At 39.0% G+C, this 17,078-nt stretch overlaps 1 protein-coding gene across 1 annotated transcript; it reads right to left on the bottom strand.

Moving 5' to 3' along the window:
* Positions 1–281: 281 nt before the first annotated feature.
* Positions 282–16,340, bottom strand: SLC40A1 (solute carrier family 40 member 1). The gene is made up of 8 exons (XM_062610031.1): positions 16,110–16,340; positions 15,865–15,932; positions 11,870–12,029; positions 10,979–11,094; positions 10,519–10,645; positions 7,073–7,315; positions 4,580–5,245; positions 282–3,466 (listed from the first exon to the last, which is right to left on the bottom strand). Exons 1-8 carry the CDS (start codon positions 16,150–16,152, stop codon positions 3,150–3,152), a joined length of 1,740 nt encoding a protein of 579 aa, XP_062466015.1. The 5' UTR covers positions 16,153–16,340; the 3' UTR covers positions 282–3,149.
* Positions 16,341–17,078: the final 738 nt, after the last annotated feature.

The raw sequence follows: 17,078 nt of genomic DNA, 5'->3' as shown, positions 1-17,078 counted from the left end.
ACTGCTGCATCACCAGTGGTAGTCCTGGGTTGTAAGAGCACAACTTCACTTTCAGTTGTTGTGTCTTAAGTTATATCTGTGAGTGGTAAATTAAAAATCAGTTCAATAAAGACAGAGCTATATGGTCACAGAAAGGATTTACTATACTTGTTGCTTGATTTCTCCATATTATTTATGCTTCATGACTGTTTCCATCCCATCACTATGGAAAACCTTCATCTACCAGATCCATGCTAAATATTGCATAGCAAGATACCCACAAACTCAGTAAACAGAACAAATAATTTTTTATGTAAATTTATTCATCAGCTTTAACAATAGTAATACATAAATCAATGCTATGTCCAGCATAAGGTTGTATAATAAAATATGCTATTTTGTTAAGATTGATTTCTAGTGGGTACTTTTTAGGGGCAGTTTTCATCCAAATTGGATACATTTTTTTTTTTAAATAAATAAATATAAGGCCAAAAATGCTTCCTTAATGGAAGTCCTGCTAAGTAAGACTTCAGGCTCCACATTGCTTCAAAGTACTGATCAGTACAGGTGTCTGCGTACATCAGACTTACACAAATGGGGTGGGCTCAAGCAGCATACATTTTTTGACATCTGACCCAGACCAATAGATTCAAGATTTCAATTTAGACCTTATTATTCCTCTAAAAGCTAGCATCCACCTTTCTTCTTTCTCTTTTAGGATTGTCTTGCCTTCCAGGTGTGTATCTGCTCATATGAATCCTAGCAACATGTGCACAAAATACAGATGTCCAGTCCCCTCCCAATACTACTTTTCTTGGCTTGAGATCCAGACTGCACTACCTAGTAGAACTATTCATGAAACAAACTGCTATGCAACTCAAATAAGACTACATTGCTCTTGGTGGGAAAAAAAAAAAAAAGGACAAACTTTGGAAACAGATGGGAATATAGTATGCTCCCAGCTCTATTTGTTATGTTCTTGGAGCTCTACGGACTTCAGGAATACATCCTCTCTGGGATGTCTGGTGCTCAGTGATTGCTACAGCATAAAACTTCAGGCACACTGGGCTCTGTAGGCTATAAACAGCCCACAAGAAGCTGCATTTTCAGCTTGGTTTCCCTGATGGCCAGTGAGTCTAACAAGTACAATGGCATTCAGACATTCAAAGTGCAGTATGGAGGCTTTCACTGACATTTGGGCTACCTTTATTTATATTCAGCAATACTAAAATCTGGTCCCAGTTCAAATTAGATACATGTGAGAAAACATATTTGGCAAATCAGAGGTATTTTATTTACTTGTGTACTTATCACATACTGTACAGGCTATTCTTTGGGCATATTTATTCTGTAAATCTAGAAAAGTTTGTTTTATTTGTTTTCTGACTTTTAAATCCTGCTGATGGAGAAATTCCCTTTTCCTTAAGAACTTACACTCAGGACTGAGTCACAAATTTTTAAAACTACTCTAATTTACATATTTTACTTTATTAAAAACCTAAAGCTTGGTCAAAGTATAAACACTCATAAAGCTAGTGAAAACATCCCTGAGACACTTTCAGTAACATAGCAGTAATGGGTAGTTTTGGTCCATTAGAGGAGAAGAACTGTTACATCCAGTTATTGAATACTGAGGGCTACAAGTACATTGGCTGTACATTCAGTTCCACTCCTCTTACAAAATATTGTATCCAAGAGAGAAGCCACATTCTATTTAGTTTGATACATAATGTAATCATTAAAAATTTTATGATGAATGGCTAGATTAGCCCTGGTGTAACGCCTTTAATGTCAATGGAGCTCACACAATTACATTCCAGGGTTGAAGTCTGGCAACACAGATGACTGTGAAGGACAGTACCTAAAATACAAAATGGCTTAAAAGTTGCAGAGCACACCCTTCACAAGTTTATGGCATATGTTTTTGCATACCAATTATTTTGCAAACAAACATTTTTACAAAGATTTAAGTTTAGGAGTCATAGTCATGCCATAGGAAAATTCAGATCACCATCAGGTTCAACTCTACTGTGAGAGCAAAGTGTGTAGTTTCCACAAAAGTGCACATACAGTTACTATGGAAGTACTGTGTTAGTAGACATGCAGGGTAAAAAAAAAATAAATGCAAGAACTTCCTTAAAATCAGAGGGATATATCACTCTTCATTGCTCCGAAGTTGCTTTAGAGGGCCACACAGTCCAACATCTCACTGTCTTAGCAGTATTTGAGAACGAGTCAAAATTCACATACATGTAAAACAGATACACGCAAGTAAACCACTTTTTGACTTCTTTTGCCTGCAATACTAATAATATATCAATACATCAGGCTTTAGTAGGGTTTCTGAAAATAACAGCAAAAATAACTAAAGCTGCTTGCAAAAACTAAGTTAGCCCTAGACTTTACCTTCCTGTACCAGTACTCCTGACCTTAGCACTTCCTGCTACATTAAACCTGAGCAGACCCGTCATTTGCAATTAAAAAAAGCCATGCTTTCTAATGTTACATCAACAGCTTCTGCTAAGATGAGGCTATGTTTTACTTTATCAAGTGCAACAAAAGTGTAATACAACATCTTTTACCTAGCACTCATCTAATTTGTAAGAAAACATGCAAAAAACCCTACAAAGGTGTTTCTGTAAAGTTAAACCAAAACAGCATACTAAAACGTATTTTGGGAAAACCTCAAAACTCAAGAGTCCACTTCAGGAATTCAAGAATGATGCTTATACCATTGCTCATGGTAAGGGGGAAAACGAAAAACTCCACAAAAAAATCAGATATTATATATCAAGTTATTCTGAAGCAACTAAAAAAACCACCTTGTTTCGCTCAATAGCGAAGTTCAATTCATGAACAAATTGAGCTAGTATAACCACTAAAGTATCACTGTAGGGGTCAGCAACAGGAAGTCAACATAACTTTTGAGATCAAGTACTAGATGTAGGGATCCTTTGAAACACCAGCTGTCAAGATCCAATTAGGTTGTCCTCTACCAAACATGTAACACTTTCACAGGGTCACTATGACTTTTAGATCTCTTTGAAAAGCTTCCTCAAACAGCTAAGTTATGCATTCAACTCTAGAGAAACACCTTAGGGTCACAAAAAGCAGTATATGTATTTAACCACTATATTTGTGTAGCAAGTTAGTAAGAGAAGTGGATCCTCTCAGACAGTAGATGTATTACCAGTTGGTGAACTGTCAGACACTTTGGGATCAGGAGTGTGGCATGAAAAAAGTTGTTTTCCTAAGGTTTTCTGCGCAAATCTGAAGTACATTATGTGGCCCATGGCAACAAAAGACACAGAAATAAGCACCAATAAGCCAAAAGCTTCAGGATTTGGGGCCAAGATGACCATGATGAAGTGCAGCAAATCAAGAAGATAATTCATGGAGTTTTGGACACCGTTTATGATGCCTCTTTCAGATTCTACCACATTTTCTTGGAGCAACTGTGTGACAGTCAAATCAAAGGACCAAAGGCCTATGGAGAGAAAACACAGTTATCAGTACAACTGGACTTCTTATGATGAACTTTCATTGCTGGCAAAACTCAATTCATGCTTTCAAATTTTCCACTTTTGCCAAAAAAAGCACAGGACAAGGCTAGTTTCCTGTCAGCCTGGAATGGATTTCACACTGACAGTCAAGGAATTTACTTACCCTTTACTAATATAACCTGAAATAATACATACAGCTTGACATATGAACTTGCCTGTAATATCTTGCTTCAACATATCTACCAAGTTAACAATGTTTTGTTCATCTGTTCCCTATTTAAACAGCTGGTTTACAGCTATTTACAGTGTATTCATGCTAGCTACAATTGCTAAGTTTTGCATTAAATGTTTGCAATGAAAAAAATAATCAAGCACATTTTAAACTATGCAGAATACGTAATTTACACCTAGTCTCTGTTAACGCTATCTTCTATACTATTTTAGTCCATTAATGGTTCAGTTTTAAAAGTTTATCTTGCAAACAAACTTAATACATGTGAATAAATTATTTTATTCCTCAGAATTCTACAGATGAGAATTGCTGTTCATTACATTTATGCATTTGATTGCCTCTTCTTTTGGCAGATACTAATACAACACTAACCACCAATGCCTCAATAAATTAAGTATCAGCCAAATAAAAGTTTGTTCTAAAATTCCTTTGCTGGTCAAAAGTTTAAAGGTTAGACAATTTATTTAATGAATGGATTAATTTCTTGAACTCCTAAGTTCGAAGGTTTTCTTAGCAGATGTGTTTTGTATTGTTTCCAATTAATGAATGGTTTTATATGGTAGTGAAGATATCTAGAAATGAGCAAAGAAACAAGTTACATTCACCTCCAACTGTTGCAACTTCTCTGCTATTAGTGATATATGATATGCAAGAAATTAGTACTGCAGTCTCTGCACTGGCAATACTATTGCAAGATCATTACATTTTTATGCAAAGTGTAATGAATTAGCCTTAGAAATATGATACAATGCGTCAAATGTAGCCCACAGGTATAAACTCAAATCTGTATTTAGTTAATAGGCATTGTGCTTTTATAACTAAAAGCAGTCAATAGACCACATTTTAATAGAAATATAATACTTACCAACTCTAGCAGCAATGACTCCTGCAAACAGGAGACTAACAGAGAGCAAAGGCACAGGCTCAGGACTCATCTCTGGGTCGCTGTTAGCCGGAGTAGTAGACCCGTTGAACAAGTCGGGCATTTCAGTTGCAAAAAACACTTCAGGCTTATCTTCTGGAGATGCTATAGCAGGTAATGGTTCACTTTCAAACAGCCTAGCACTGATGTCAGCAAATGGGGAGACAGTCAAATCCATAGGACTTCCAGGCATAAACACAGAGACAGCACATAAGACCAGGCAAGCAAATTGAGCAACTCCAGAAATGAGGCCTGTGCGAACAAGGCCACATTTGCGACGAAGCCAAGTGAAAGCTACTGTTCCCATGATTCCAGTGACTGCTGAGGCACCCATCAAGAGACTTAGCACTGAGCCACTCAAACCCTGAGTGTAGGCATAGCCTGTAGTAATACAATCAAAGCCCAGAACAGTCATGTACAGAAAGGCAAGACCCATGCCTGCAAGAAACACTGGCTGGTTGTAGTACGCAACCCATCCATCACGGAAAGTGATGAAAGGCTCGGCAATCCGGGCACCGCAGCTCATCTCCTTCTCCTGTTGGGGCTCAAAGCCAGTTACATCTTTTTCAACAATTAACTGCACTCCTTCAGCAGGTTTCATGTCACTCTCTGTAAACAGAAATGTAACTGTTAGATATATTCTTGCCTGGAAAGTGCAGAGTGCAAACTAAGACAATTGTTTGTAGTTAGGAAGTTCACTGCTGCAGAAGTGCATCAGTTAAATTTTGCAATCAACCTCTGATTATTTAAATGTTTTAAAGTGTCTTTAAATCCCATCTGTCTAGTAAGATCAAGTAAAGTTTATCCGCATCAACTTAAACTCCTACTTATTTAATTAAACTGTGGTAGGAGAAAGCATGGCTTGCGTCTTCTCAACAGACTTGACACTGTACGCTCTATTTCCATAAAGAAATTATTTGCTTAATGAATGCTAATGTTAGTTGGCATTTTAGCATAGCTTTCTAATTAGATGCACTAACCACAGAGAGAAGGAAATACTTAAACATCTGTCAATATCTCATGTTATGTTAGAAGAACCAAGACAAAAAACCTTGCTGAAGCCTACCAAAGCCAAAAGCTTTCAAAATTTGCCTTAAAAAAAAAAAAAAGTAAATCTCAGGTCATGCTTTTCCACAATTCCATTTTCACTCCAATACAGAAGAATGGCACTTACACTGATGACAAACAATAATCAAAAAATCCCACAGCAGTTTTTAGATTAGCAGAGTAGATAAAAATGATACAAATGTTTGGATGCCTGAGCAGGGTTTTTACACTGTCAAGTTTGAAACAAACTCCACATACAGCAAGTGAGACATGAAGCTTTTCGGCAGCTTTTAAAAATGCAAGTCCTCTGCTGAAATCAGAATACTGCAATGGCAGACTTTTTGTTACATGCTGACATTAGCTAAATGCTTCATTTCTCAGGAACATTCAAGAGCCAGCTTCAAATCTATAGAGCCTTCTACACTCTTTATTTTGCTTTCCTATCCCAGGCTGAGATCAGCCTAGTCCAATAGCTCACTGGACCAGCTATTACCACAATGGATCTGCTGTATTTGCTGGGCAAAGAACAGATTGCTTACTAGCTCTTAAAGAAAAAAAAAAAAGCCAGCAATTCTTCATAATATTTGTTTTAAAAATATAAAACCCACAGCATGCTGTAGTTGGGAGCCCATAGCATGAGCTTTCAGCAGTATTCATGTACTGCTACCTTAAAAATGGGAAAATGCTTGTTTTGTATTCCAGTATCTGATGTTTCCAATACTTCATAATAAACAGTCTGCTTCTAAAGCAATTTTAATTTCTGACATGAAAACTATCTAAAGAAATGTTAATACCAATTTTAAGGTTGCTTATAGTCATAGCCATATAAATTGCAAATCAAAGTTGCTCGTGTTGACCAAGGAAGCATAGTGAAAGGCTCAAAGTAGATTATTTTTTTCTCCACCATTTCCTGCAGCATGTGGAACTCACTGAAGCATGCCAGACTAGAAATATTACTACCTACTTCACAACCTCCTGAATGCCTGTTAGTACTAAGTATTGAGTTAGCAAGAAAGAGCACTACCTACACAGGCTGTTTTGCTTACAGACACTGCAGAGCAAAGGGTCCAGTTTATTAGTTATGGTATAGATGGATAAAAGCATTTCTTACAATCAGCCCTAAGTAACAGGGCAGACTTACTCTAAAAAATTAATTTTAAAAGGACAAAATTCATTCTTTGGCTGCATTTTAAGGGATTCCTCAAAAGGTTGTAAATATACTGTAACTTAAGAGCCTCTGTATCCACAACCTGAAACCTCCAAGCTATGAGTAAAAAGCTATACAGGCCTCAAAGCAGTGTCTGCAGAAGACAAGAGTCAACACTTTAAGATCGATTGATTCAGTGAGTATACTGTGAATTTGAACAGTTACTTTTGTGTTTTCAGTACCTTTCTTTACATTCAGCTGTTTCAGTTCTGATTCTTCAACTTTTGCGGATTTGAGAGCCAGAGTAGGGGTTTTCTGATAAACCTTCCAGAGCAGCAGATATTCCACACACATCGACATCAGGTTCCAACCAGAAATGAATCCACAGCCAATCATTGGGGAGCCAAATGTCATTATCTGACCAACTGCCACTGGGGCCAAGATATTGGTCAACTGATCAATTCTTCTTATTGTGGCATTCATATCTGTCAAAAATCAGTTGACGATATGAAGCAATTGCTGAACACTTACAATGAAATACTGACAAATGTAACTGAGGATTGCACATGTATACACATCACACTAAGAAGTCTTACTCCAACTGCAAGTGGTTCCAGCAGGAGTTAGACTGCTGACCAGAGATAAACATTAACATACTTTAAAGGTAAGTTTATTGTGACCAACCAATATGTTTGTAAGCCAAAACCCTACTCCCACCAGTTTTGCCTGCCTGAGGTCTACCCGGTTTAGCATGCTGGATTCACAGTGGAAGTATACTACTGCTGGTAAAACGGTTAGTGATGGGATAAGATTACTCTTACGTCCTAGTGACATTATGGACACTTAAGCCTGTTTCTGTAACATTCAAACCCTGCATGTACAACTCCAGACATTAAAAGGTACCCCATATGGCAGAATTCTTTCCTATAAAGATTATTCTAGCAACTACTATCTCCCAATATTGGGCCATATATTTCCTAATCTCCTCCATTCAATTCTAATAAATGGTGACCACAGTTCCCACCACGATAGCAGCAGACCTTTGAAATGCCTTTAAATTCCTTATCGAGTCACACTGGTTGATGGCAGTTGTAGGCACTTTCAGAACTTAGTGAGCAAAGTCCTCACTCCTTTCTGTTCCACACTTTGATGTTTACAGTCAAAACAAGCAGTCTATTCTTAGCATGAATGCATCTTCCATTTGCTGGTAGGGGATGTCTCGCCCTCCCCAGTCTTATCCACTGGAGTGGCATTACATCCTCTGGGCTCCTGTAAGCTTCCAATTAGTGGTGCCATCATTCTATGCCTAGAAGTTGCCAGAGGCTCAATGGTTCTGCACATCAGGGCTTCAGGCTGCTTAAAAGTACATCTCAAACCCATTTTAGAATCCTATTATGAAACTGGAGATCTCGAAACGCAAGTGAAGTTGTCTGTAACTATGAAGCTGCTTTTCTGAGTCTACAGAGAATTACTCCTTGCCATTCAAATAAATGTTTAGATTATTCTATTTAGAATTCAAAGTCAATTCAATGTTAATTATTTGACCGATGGTTAACTAAGATGAGTAAGCTAGATACTTGCATAACATTCGGCTTTAGAAATTCCAAGAATTAAGCTTTGGGGTTCCGAGTTATTTCAGGAAAGCTAATATTTCCACAAAGGAAAGAAACAAAGTAAGAGTCAATGGAAAAATTAAATCAAGGACAATGAAGAAGGGCAACTTTTTATTTCCCTAGTCCACTAAGCTACCTTTCCTCAAAGAGGAGCCTTAGTTAACAGTGTAAAGAGGTACAACAGTATTTTCAAACATGTCAATACTGGTGTTTGGTTTTTTTATGTTAAGAAATTTCAACAGTCTCCAAATTACATTATGATTAAACACATAACAACCCTATTCAGCCTGGAAAAGATGCTTTAGATATGTTTGTTAAACTAAGGTGCTTGGTTCAAGGGATTTTCTTGTTTTTAAATTAAGTTGCATGAGCATTCAGAGTAACCTCTTGCCTGATTTTTCAGTACAGAGTGTAAGTAGTCATACAGTTCTGTCTGACATGAAGTAGCACAGAGGCAGGGACTGCCTCCCATGTAGGTGTGGTCTGTACTTTATCTCATGTGTAGTAAGTAGTACAGGGACTGGGAAGAGAATTTGCTGAGTAAGAACTGACACAAGAAAGGTTAATGAGAACCACTAGGACTTTAAGGCTTTTATGGAAAGATAACTTTTCTACTCATGATTCACATGCATAAAGAAGTTAACCTGCACTGCTGTTCTACAAAAGGCATAACCTAGAAAGGCACTGCAAGGTCAAAAATAAATGGCCATGGCCGAATATGTGTATACCGGGAAACAAAAGCAAGACACTGCATGCATCTAATTAAAAACTAGCCTCTCCTGGATGAGATGGGCAAGTAAGATTCCTTCACTGGAGATAAACATCAGGAATAAATCTACAATATAGGATTCAAATCCCTGAAAGGACTCTGGCATATAAACCAAACTCTGGGCAATTTAGGCAACTTTAAACAAACTTAAAGAGTCCAGAAAGTGAAATGCTGTCTACTCCTGGAGGTATCTAAACTCTGCTTAAAGTTTTAAGTCAGGCTTAAAACTTTAGTCACAGAGTTAGTTTAGTGAGCTATTAATGACTTGCCAATGTTAGGCTGTTCTGTGCCTTGTTTGCACTTCAGTATCAGTTCCTCTTCCTCGGGAGGCTTAAGTTCCCTTATAGGAATGATTCAGAGCCCGTACAACCTGCCCAAGTTCATTGCAAAAAAAAAAAAAAAAATGCTGCTTCTCATACACTGTTACAATCAAAGCAGCAGCACAGCTAAGATTAATCATACATCCTTGGTTTGAATGGCCTTGGGAGGAGCAAAAGTGAGTCAGGTTTAACACATCCTTGGAGAGGACCCCAAACAGTCTCTCACATTCAAATAGTGTCATACTGCCAAGCTGCAGTAAAATTTGAATGGAAGCTCACTCTCTCTCCCAAAAAGAGAAAAGAAAGGTGGGAAAGGAGGAAAAATATTTGCGAGGCAAAAAATAAGATGAAGTCTGTAGTCTAATACCAAAGGTATCAGATGTCAGAGGAACACAGAGCTTTCAGCTCCAACTGAAGAGTGTTCACAGCTCTGAGTTAAGACATCTAACGCTACAGAAGTGCAAGATTTTAAACAGATTTGCATGAACAGCATTTCCTACTGGAAGTTTCCTGATCTGCCTCCTTTACTGTTCTGGACTTCATTCTCATGTACCTCTTTCTTTGATCCCTATGTGATGAGCCCAGTTATGCAAGAGTTTTCTGTTTCATTCCACAGACCTAAAAATAAAGTGTTGCAACACTTGGCTTTAAATGCCTGAAGTTAAATAGCTTTTCTATTAAACACTGGTTATTTGATTTAAGTATCTGGCAAGAATAAAGTTCTCCTGACAAAGCTGCAGTAGGACTAAAAGGAGGACAAAACAAGTTTAGGGATGCCTAACTGAATTATGGTCACAACAGTAATTTCTAATCTCAGCAAGTGTAATCCAAAGCAGGAAAGAGGAAAATAAATGCTGCCCTTTTTACCTGCTGTTTTCTCATAATATATGGAACTCAAAGATGTGCTGACCTCTGTAAAATTCTAGTCTAAAAAACAAACTTGGAAAGTAATACATTGAAGGCATTAAAAAGGCAACATATTTCACCTGCCAGTTTGCTTCTGTCTTCCCCTGCAATCACGACAATCCAGTCCCTCTGAATTGTGATTGCTGTAGCAGTGCTGGCCAAATTGGCAATATTTGCTATTGTGATAACCAGGATATAGCACATCGTCTAGAGAAATGGGGGGGGGGAAATTACAATGTGAGAAAACTGATGAAGGGAGATCTCCACTCGTACCCTGTAAAACCAGAAAAGACACTTTTGCATTTGAATTTATACATTTCAGTGTTATTCTTCAGACAAAATAAGACCAAGTCTACTTTACAATTCCTGAAAGAAAACAACCACCTCTGTTTACCCAACCAGCTCAAAGTTCCCTTTTCCAGCTTTAGCTCCCAGGAATGTCTAAACAGACTAGAGGAAAAAAAAAAATAATTCATGTCTCCCATGCTTCCCAAAATTTCTTTGCAAGTTAATTCCTTATTAACAAGTTCAAGCACTCACAAGAAGCCATCCATGGTATAAGGTTAAAAGCTGTGTCTTAAACAAGAAGATAATCATCAGGATAACACCACACAGGATGACTGATGCATTCTGTACAACCAGGGATGTCTGGGCCACTGTTTTAAATCAAAGCAGAGAGAAAGAGTTATGATCAGAAGAATGAGCTAACTATAAGCTTAAGGAGGTTACAAGTAAGGAACACGCACAGATTCTTTAAAACTTTTTATTTTCCCATTTCCCCCCCTAAAATATAAGTGATAAAACTATACTTTGTTTCAGATGTTGAATCTTCCATTGTCTTAGAGAAACAAATATCTGTCGTAACTTCACAGCTCTGAACAATTCACTGCTCTTAATTTCCAGTCCAAGTAGTTCTTTTCTCAATCAAAATCCAAACTGCACCTGTTTAAATGCTGACACTATTTTTAAGCGATGCTCTAAAATTCTTCTTCAGCATACCATGGAATGATATTGTAAGCTTTTGGAAAATAAGTATGTGTAAGAACCTGATGCCATGTTATTAATAAATGACTACAGACTACAGCAACAAGTAATTTGAGTGTATGTTAGTATTAGACGGTAAAGAATTTGGTCTGTAGCCCTTGAAGTTCTGTGCTTTTTACCTTTTGCATTTGTGTGCATCTCTATATATCATACAGGTTTAGCCTGAGTAGCAGACATAGCATGATGTAAACTGTTTTGCTCCTGTCCTTAACACTACCTCTGTAACCATTACCACTCTGAAAAACTACCCTTCTGAAAAAAAAACCAAAACAAAACGTCTGCAAGCCCCATTCTCGTATTTGACTTGAAGAGTTAACTCTATTAGCCTTATCCTTTGCCATTAATTTGATCCATCCTTAAGTAAATAACCTGCTCTGGGCATCTAACCTTTGAGCCTGGAGTTCTTGTCCACCCAGTCTCCAATAATGGCTCCCAAGAGAAGAACTGATCCCGCCACAACCAGTCCATAGACTGCCGTCAGGAGTAAGCTGTTTCCATAAAGTTCAACCAGGAATACAGACACAGCAAAATGCCACATACGATCTCCCTTTAAGAGTAACAGAGAATACATACACAGCATTACAATTTGTACTTTCCAAGCACATGGGTTGACAATCTTATTAATGCCCTGATGAAAATATGTAAGAAAATAAAAGTTTGTTACACATCCAGTGGTGTGCGGGGGGGGGGGGGGGGGGGAGTTCGTTTACCGGGGGAGATGGGTTTTGTTGTTTGTTTTTTTTTTTTGATGACTGCATCCCACCACCATTGTTTTTATCCCACTATCATCTGTTCTAATCAAGTGCAACATAACCGCTTGCAACACCACATTAAAAACCCCAGCTGTTTTCCATTATAACATTAAAGGACAAAGTCTGTTAGCAGCCACATGCAACAAATCCCAGAAAGCTTACACAGATTCTTCAGCACAGATCAAGTATTACCAACAGATTTATTGATTACTGTTATTATTTATATAACTTTTCAAGATTGCAGTTTGATCTCAGATGATCAATACTTAAATGCTGCTTTAAAACATCAGAGCAACACAAGCCAAGCTTGCTATAATTCAGGATAGCCATGGTAAATCAAGAAAGGTGTTGTCCTAAATATTAGCTAAAGTTTCTAAAGTCAGTGGCTTAAGCTCTTTTTAATAATGTTAATAGGATACTATTAAGACAGAATATCAGAGCTCATTTAATATACGCAAACTCATTGCTAGTTCAACCTACTTAGCCTATTGCTGTTTACCTAGTGCTTAGAATACAAGCTTTTCATGTTGTGAGAGCACTTACTACAGATAAAAAAGAAGCCCAAAATCCTGAACATAGTCAAGCAGTTTTCATACTATACATAATATTTTTTGTTTTGCTACCAAAAGTCCTATATCTTGCTAATGTAGACAGCAAGGTTTTTCTGCTGTCACATGACGGGAGTCACACCTCATTTTGCTTTTAAACATATTGCAAGAAATGCCCTACAGAAAATGCTTTATCTAATAAATAACAAAAGAAGATTAATAGAAGCAACTCATACTATTCTAGGGCACACAGTATGTTTACTAAGGGTCCCTAATATTAGTCTTTTATAAACCAGTCATTCTGCTGCCTTAAATAAGCAATTGCTATGTGATACAGCAACAGTAAAGGACCTCCAATATTCTACAGGACTGGGGGAGGTGTAACATAAAAGCACTTCTAAAAGGCAAAGTCTGACAAATCTAACATACCATGAAACACAGCAATCAAGATACATAAAAAGCATGCTATTTGGAGGGTCAAAGTTATTGTGAAGTTTGATTAACATCTTCAGTGTAGCTTAGACAAAGAGAATTTGCCTTTTAATGTTACTGAAGTTGTCTAAACAAGGTTTCTTCAAACATTGTAATGTGTAAGCATTCATATTTGCTTCCTTAACCACTGGCAGAAAAAAATTTACAACCCTATCACGTGGGAAAAATAAACTTACCTGTTCAAGAAAAAACTCTGGGGGGTTTCTGTAATTTTATTTTTTATTTAAACTGATAAAAAAAAAAAAAGGCAAATATAAGCATACCCAGAATATTTTGAACGGGCCAATCCACACAGATAATTCTGAGGTAACTGAAGCTGTACCAATGTGGAAGAATGAGCTTCTTTGAAGAATTCAAAATAAAAGCAAACAAACTCCACAAAACCAAAACATAAAGAGTGAACAGAGATAAATTAGTGTTACAGAAGAATAATATTAGTGAATTGCAGGGGTTTGAAGCAGTATGGAATTTCAAGCTAGGATCTATTGAAATTTAGATAGTAAATACTGCCTGAAGAAATCAGCAAACCATTGATTATATATCCTTAATCCCACTTTAAGATGTCTCAAATGTGGATATTTCAACACTTCAAAATAAATAACTACAGCTGTTTAGCCTCACCAGCCTTTTAAAGATGGTTCCTTCTCTTCTGTCATTATAATTATCCTTATAATCATCTCAGACTGAATGTATACACTGTACACTAAGGCCAACATGTGAAGCAGCACAGGCTACTACCTACTGACAGGCCTCCCAAGGCCCGAGTAGCACAGATAAGGCTGGGAAGTTGCAGCTCACTTCCTGGAAATTATTAGGCCTGGTACCAACAAGGCAAAACCAGTTTCATTCTGTGCTTTCTTTATTACAAGTGATAGACAGCAGTGAACTAAAAACATATAGGCAACAGCATCAGGTCTGAGACTGCAGTTCAGCAGCACAGTCCAGCCTATTAAGATCAAGACCAAGGACATACTCAAATGCTTTACTGAACAAGAGCCTAAGACACAGTCCAGACTTTGTTGAAGTCTGAACACATGTGGAGATGTGACATGTATAATGATTTACAGCTCCTGGTATTTGGGAATGGCTTAGTAACACAGAAACCAAATTAGCTCTCAATTCCAGCAAAACCACATTTCTAGCAGGTTTTGTATTGCAGATATGGCCATTTTAGAACAAGATGATCCATTTCTTAGAGTTCTGAACATTAAGGTGCTGGTTTATTACTCCTGTTAGCAAAACCACTCAAACTACAGGCCCACGACAGCTTAGGAAATACAAAAGTTCCAGTCCTGTGCCCAGTTTTGTGGAAGTTAAGTTGTATTTCTGTTGCTTCAGCACAGAAGTTGATTTGAGTCAAGATATTCAGCACAAAAGAAAGCACACTGGAACAAGGAGTACACCATTAATACAGCTAAGCAGCTGAACTGACACCTTGCAGCCTAATGTTCGTTATGGTGTGTGACATTGTTTTCAAACTCTGCTTTGTCACCTTTACTCATGAGCTCAGAGAGCAGCTCTGCTCCAGAGCTCTGAAGTGCCCATCAGAGAGGAGTAAGCAGGGCTGGCCAAATTGCCAGGTACAGGCAATGGCTGACAAACTGCTACAGGGAACAACCTGGCCTCCAAACAGCAGCGAGACAAACATCACCTCTCAGCTACCATTAATAATAGGTAAAATATTGCACTTGTTTAAACATGTTTGATACCACCCTGAGCCTTCTTCCATTAACAGAAACATCAATATGACCTTTCAGGTTAGTGAAAGTGAGGAGCTGCCAGAGTTCGCAATACAATGTTGTAACAACTGTACCAGCCATTTGTTCAGTGCTATACAAAGCACACATTAAACCAATCCAAATCCAGGACTACACACAAAATAGGGAGTATCAGGGAGAAAACTTTCCACTTCTTTTGAATCAAGCCATTGGATGGAGACTTGAGATTGTACTACGAGATACCAATATTCTTCATTGTATTATATGGAATAGAAGCATGTAATCTATTTTTAGTGCACATTTTTAAGATTGTTAGTATCTTTCAAGTGAGTAAAAGCTGGTGTAGCAAGTTACTTTAGTAGAGAAAGAAAGCATTTCAGAAGACAGGCATTTTGACAGAAAAAGGGATGACATCTGGCACTCAACAGATTTGCTAGCGACTAGCTAATGGGTCCACATCCAAAACACTGTATTTCCAACTAGTTAAGTGCACTTAAGCATACAGGTCCTTCAGATATATGCTGCAATGGACCATCTTTCATTCTGCTATAGACTACGCTTAATCTCTTTCACTTAGAACTTACTTTATAAAGAATCTCATGGGTTCTGTAGTTACATAAAACCATAAAAAGGTACAGAACTACAGAACCAGGCCTTCAGGAAACCTGAATACTGCACCACTGAAAACTGGATCTAGTGCAGCATCATACCATGTACAGATGATGAAGGTTTTTAACAGCTAGGTGTTGTACCACGAACTCTGTCTCCGTGGTGGTGTCCTGTTTTATGAGTATTTTTTTTTTGAAAGTACCAATAATGTCCATTGGTAGATTAATAAAACCCTACTTCCACCAGGCCAGTATTTTACTTACCCAAGTGGACAGTGCATGCCCAAGGTAAAGGAGAAACTTTGCCGAGGTAAAATAGACAACCACAGATCCTAAACGAGAAACAAGAAACAAATGCTAAAGGCGATTCGGGCACACGCACCAAACCGCTGGAGGAACCCAACGCCGCTTTCATCGCAAAGCCACCCCCGTCGGAGCCCCCCGTGCCGGCCCCACCACCATCGCCCGTCGAGCGGCCCCGGCCGCCGCCTCCCCGGCCGCGCACTGACCGCAGCGCCGCCGCTCGCCCGCCGGCTCCGCTTCCCGCGCCATGCTGGCCCGTTCAGCCGACAGGAGGCGGGGGGACGCGCGGCTTTGCTCCGTGTTGCCTTCCCCGACTTAGCTAGCACTGTAGCTGAAGTCGGAAAGCCTTTGCCTTATGCGGCGCGGGCTGCCGGAGACGCTCCGCCGCGGAGGGGCCGAGCGCCGTGGGACGCTCGGCGTGGTGAGAAGGACCACAACAGCCCCCACGCGCGGTTGCTTTAGCCTCTAGAGGGAGCCGCGCACCGTCCTTTGTAGGCCGCGGAGGGACCGCCCCACACGGACCGCCCCAGGGGCGGCCCCGGCCCTCCATCAGCCCTGCCCAGACCCGCCGGGGCCGCGGCCGGCAGGGTACGGCCGTCGGGGCTAGTCGGGCCGGGTTTGCGTGCCCGGCGTCTTCCTCTAAGATGGACTTCGAGACCGGCTCCAAAAGTGTCACAGTGTGCTTTCTGAAAGCACGGGAGGGCTGGCAGTGTTCTTCGCTTAGGTCTGCTCTTTCTTGTTGGCTTTCTCTTTTCTGACATTTTAAAACCTGTGAAATTCTTGATTATTCAAGTACGTCTAGAAGCTGGGTTGTAAGACAGGCATCAAATATCACAAGGCTGAAGCTGAAACACGTGGAAATGACAGCTCTCCCAATTCATACCTTTCAAAAAGAACCCCCAACAAACTAACAAGGTACCAAAATTTAAGCTGTTTAACTGAAATAACCTGTTCTTGAGAAGATGATGCAGAATTCACTCATTTGATTCTGGCTCAGACGAAGTACCCTGGTTCCTACCATAAACACTGGTTTTTGCATGACTTACTTTTGGTACTGAGCACCAGCAAAACCTGCATCTCCACAGAATGTACAAAGTCAAAATGTTCAGCAGGCTAGGGTTTTTTCCAGATACTATAACAACAACTAAGAACTATGTCCTCATGCTTCAGAAAAC

The sequence above is a fragment of the Pezoporus occidentalis genome, unplaced genomic scaffold (genome assembly GCF_034315485.1).
Source record: "Pezoporus occidentalis ecotype Australia unplaced genomic scaffold, CSIRO_AGI_Poc_V1 ctg143, whole genome shotgun sequence".
Classification (NCBI taxonomy): domain Eukaryota; kingdom Metazoa; phylum Chordata; class Aves; order Psittaciformes; family Psittacidae; genus Pezoporus; species Pezoporus occidentalis.
This window is presented reverse-complemented; position numbering and strand designations above follow the sequence as displayed.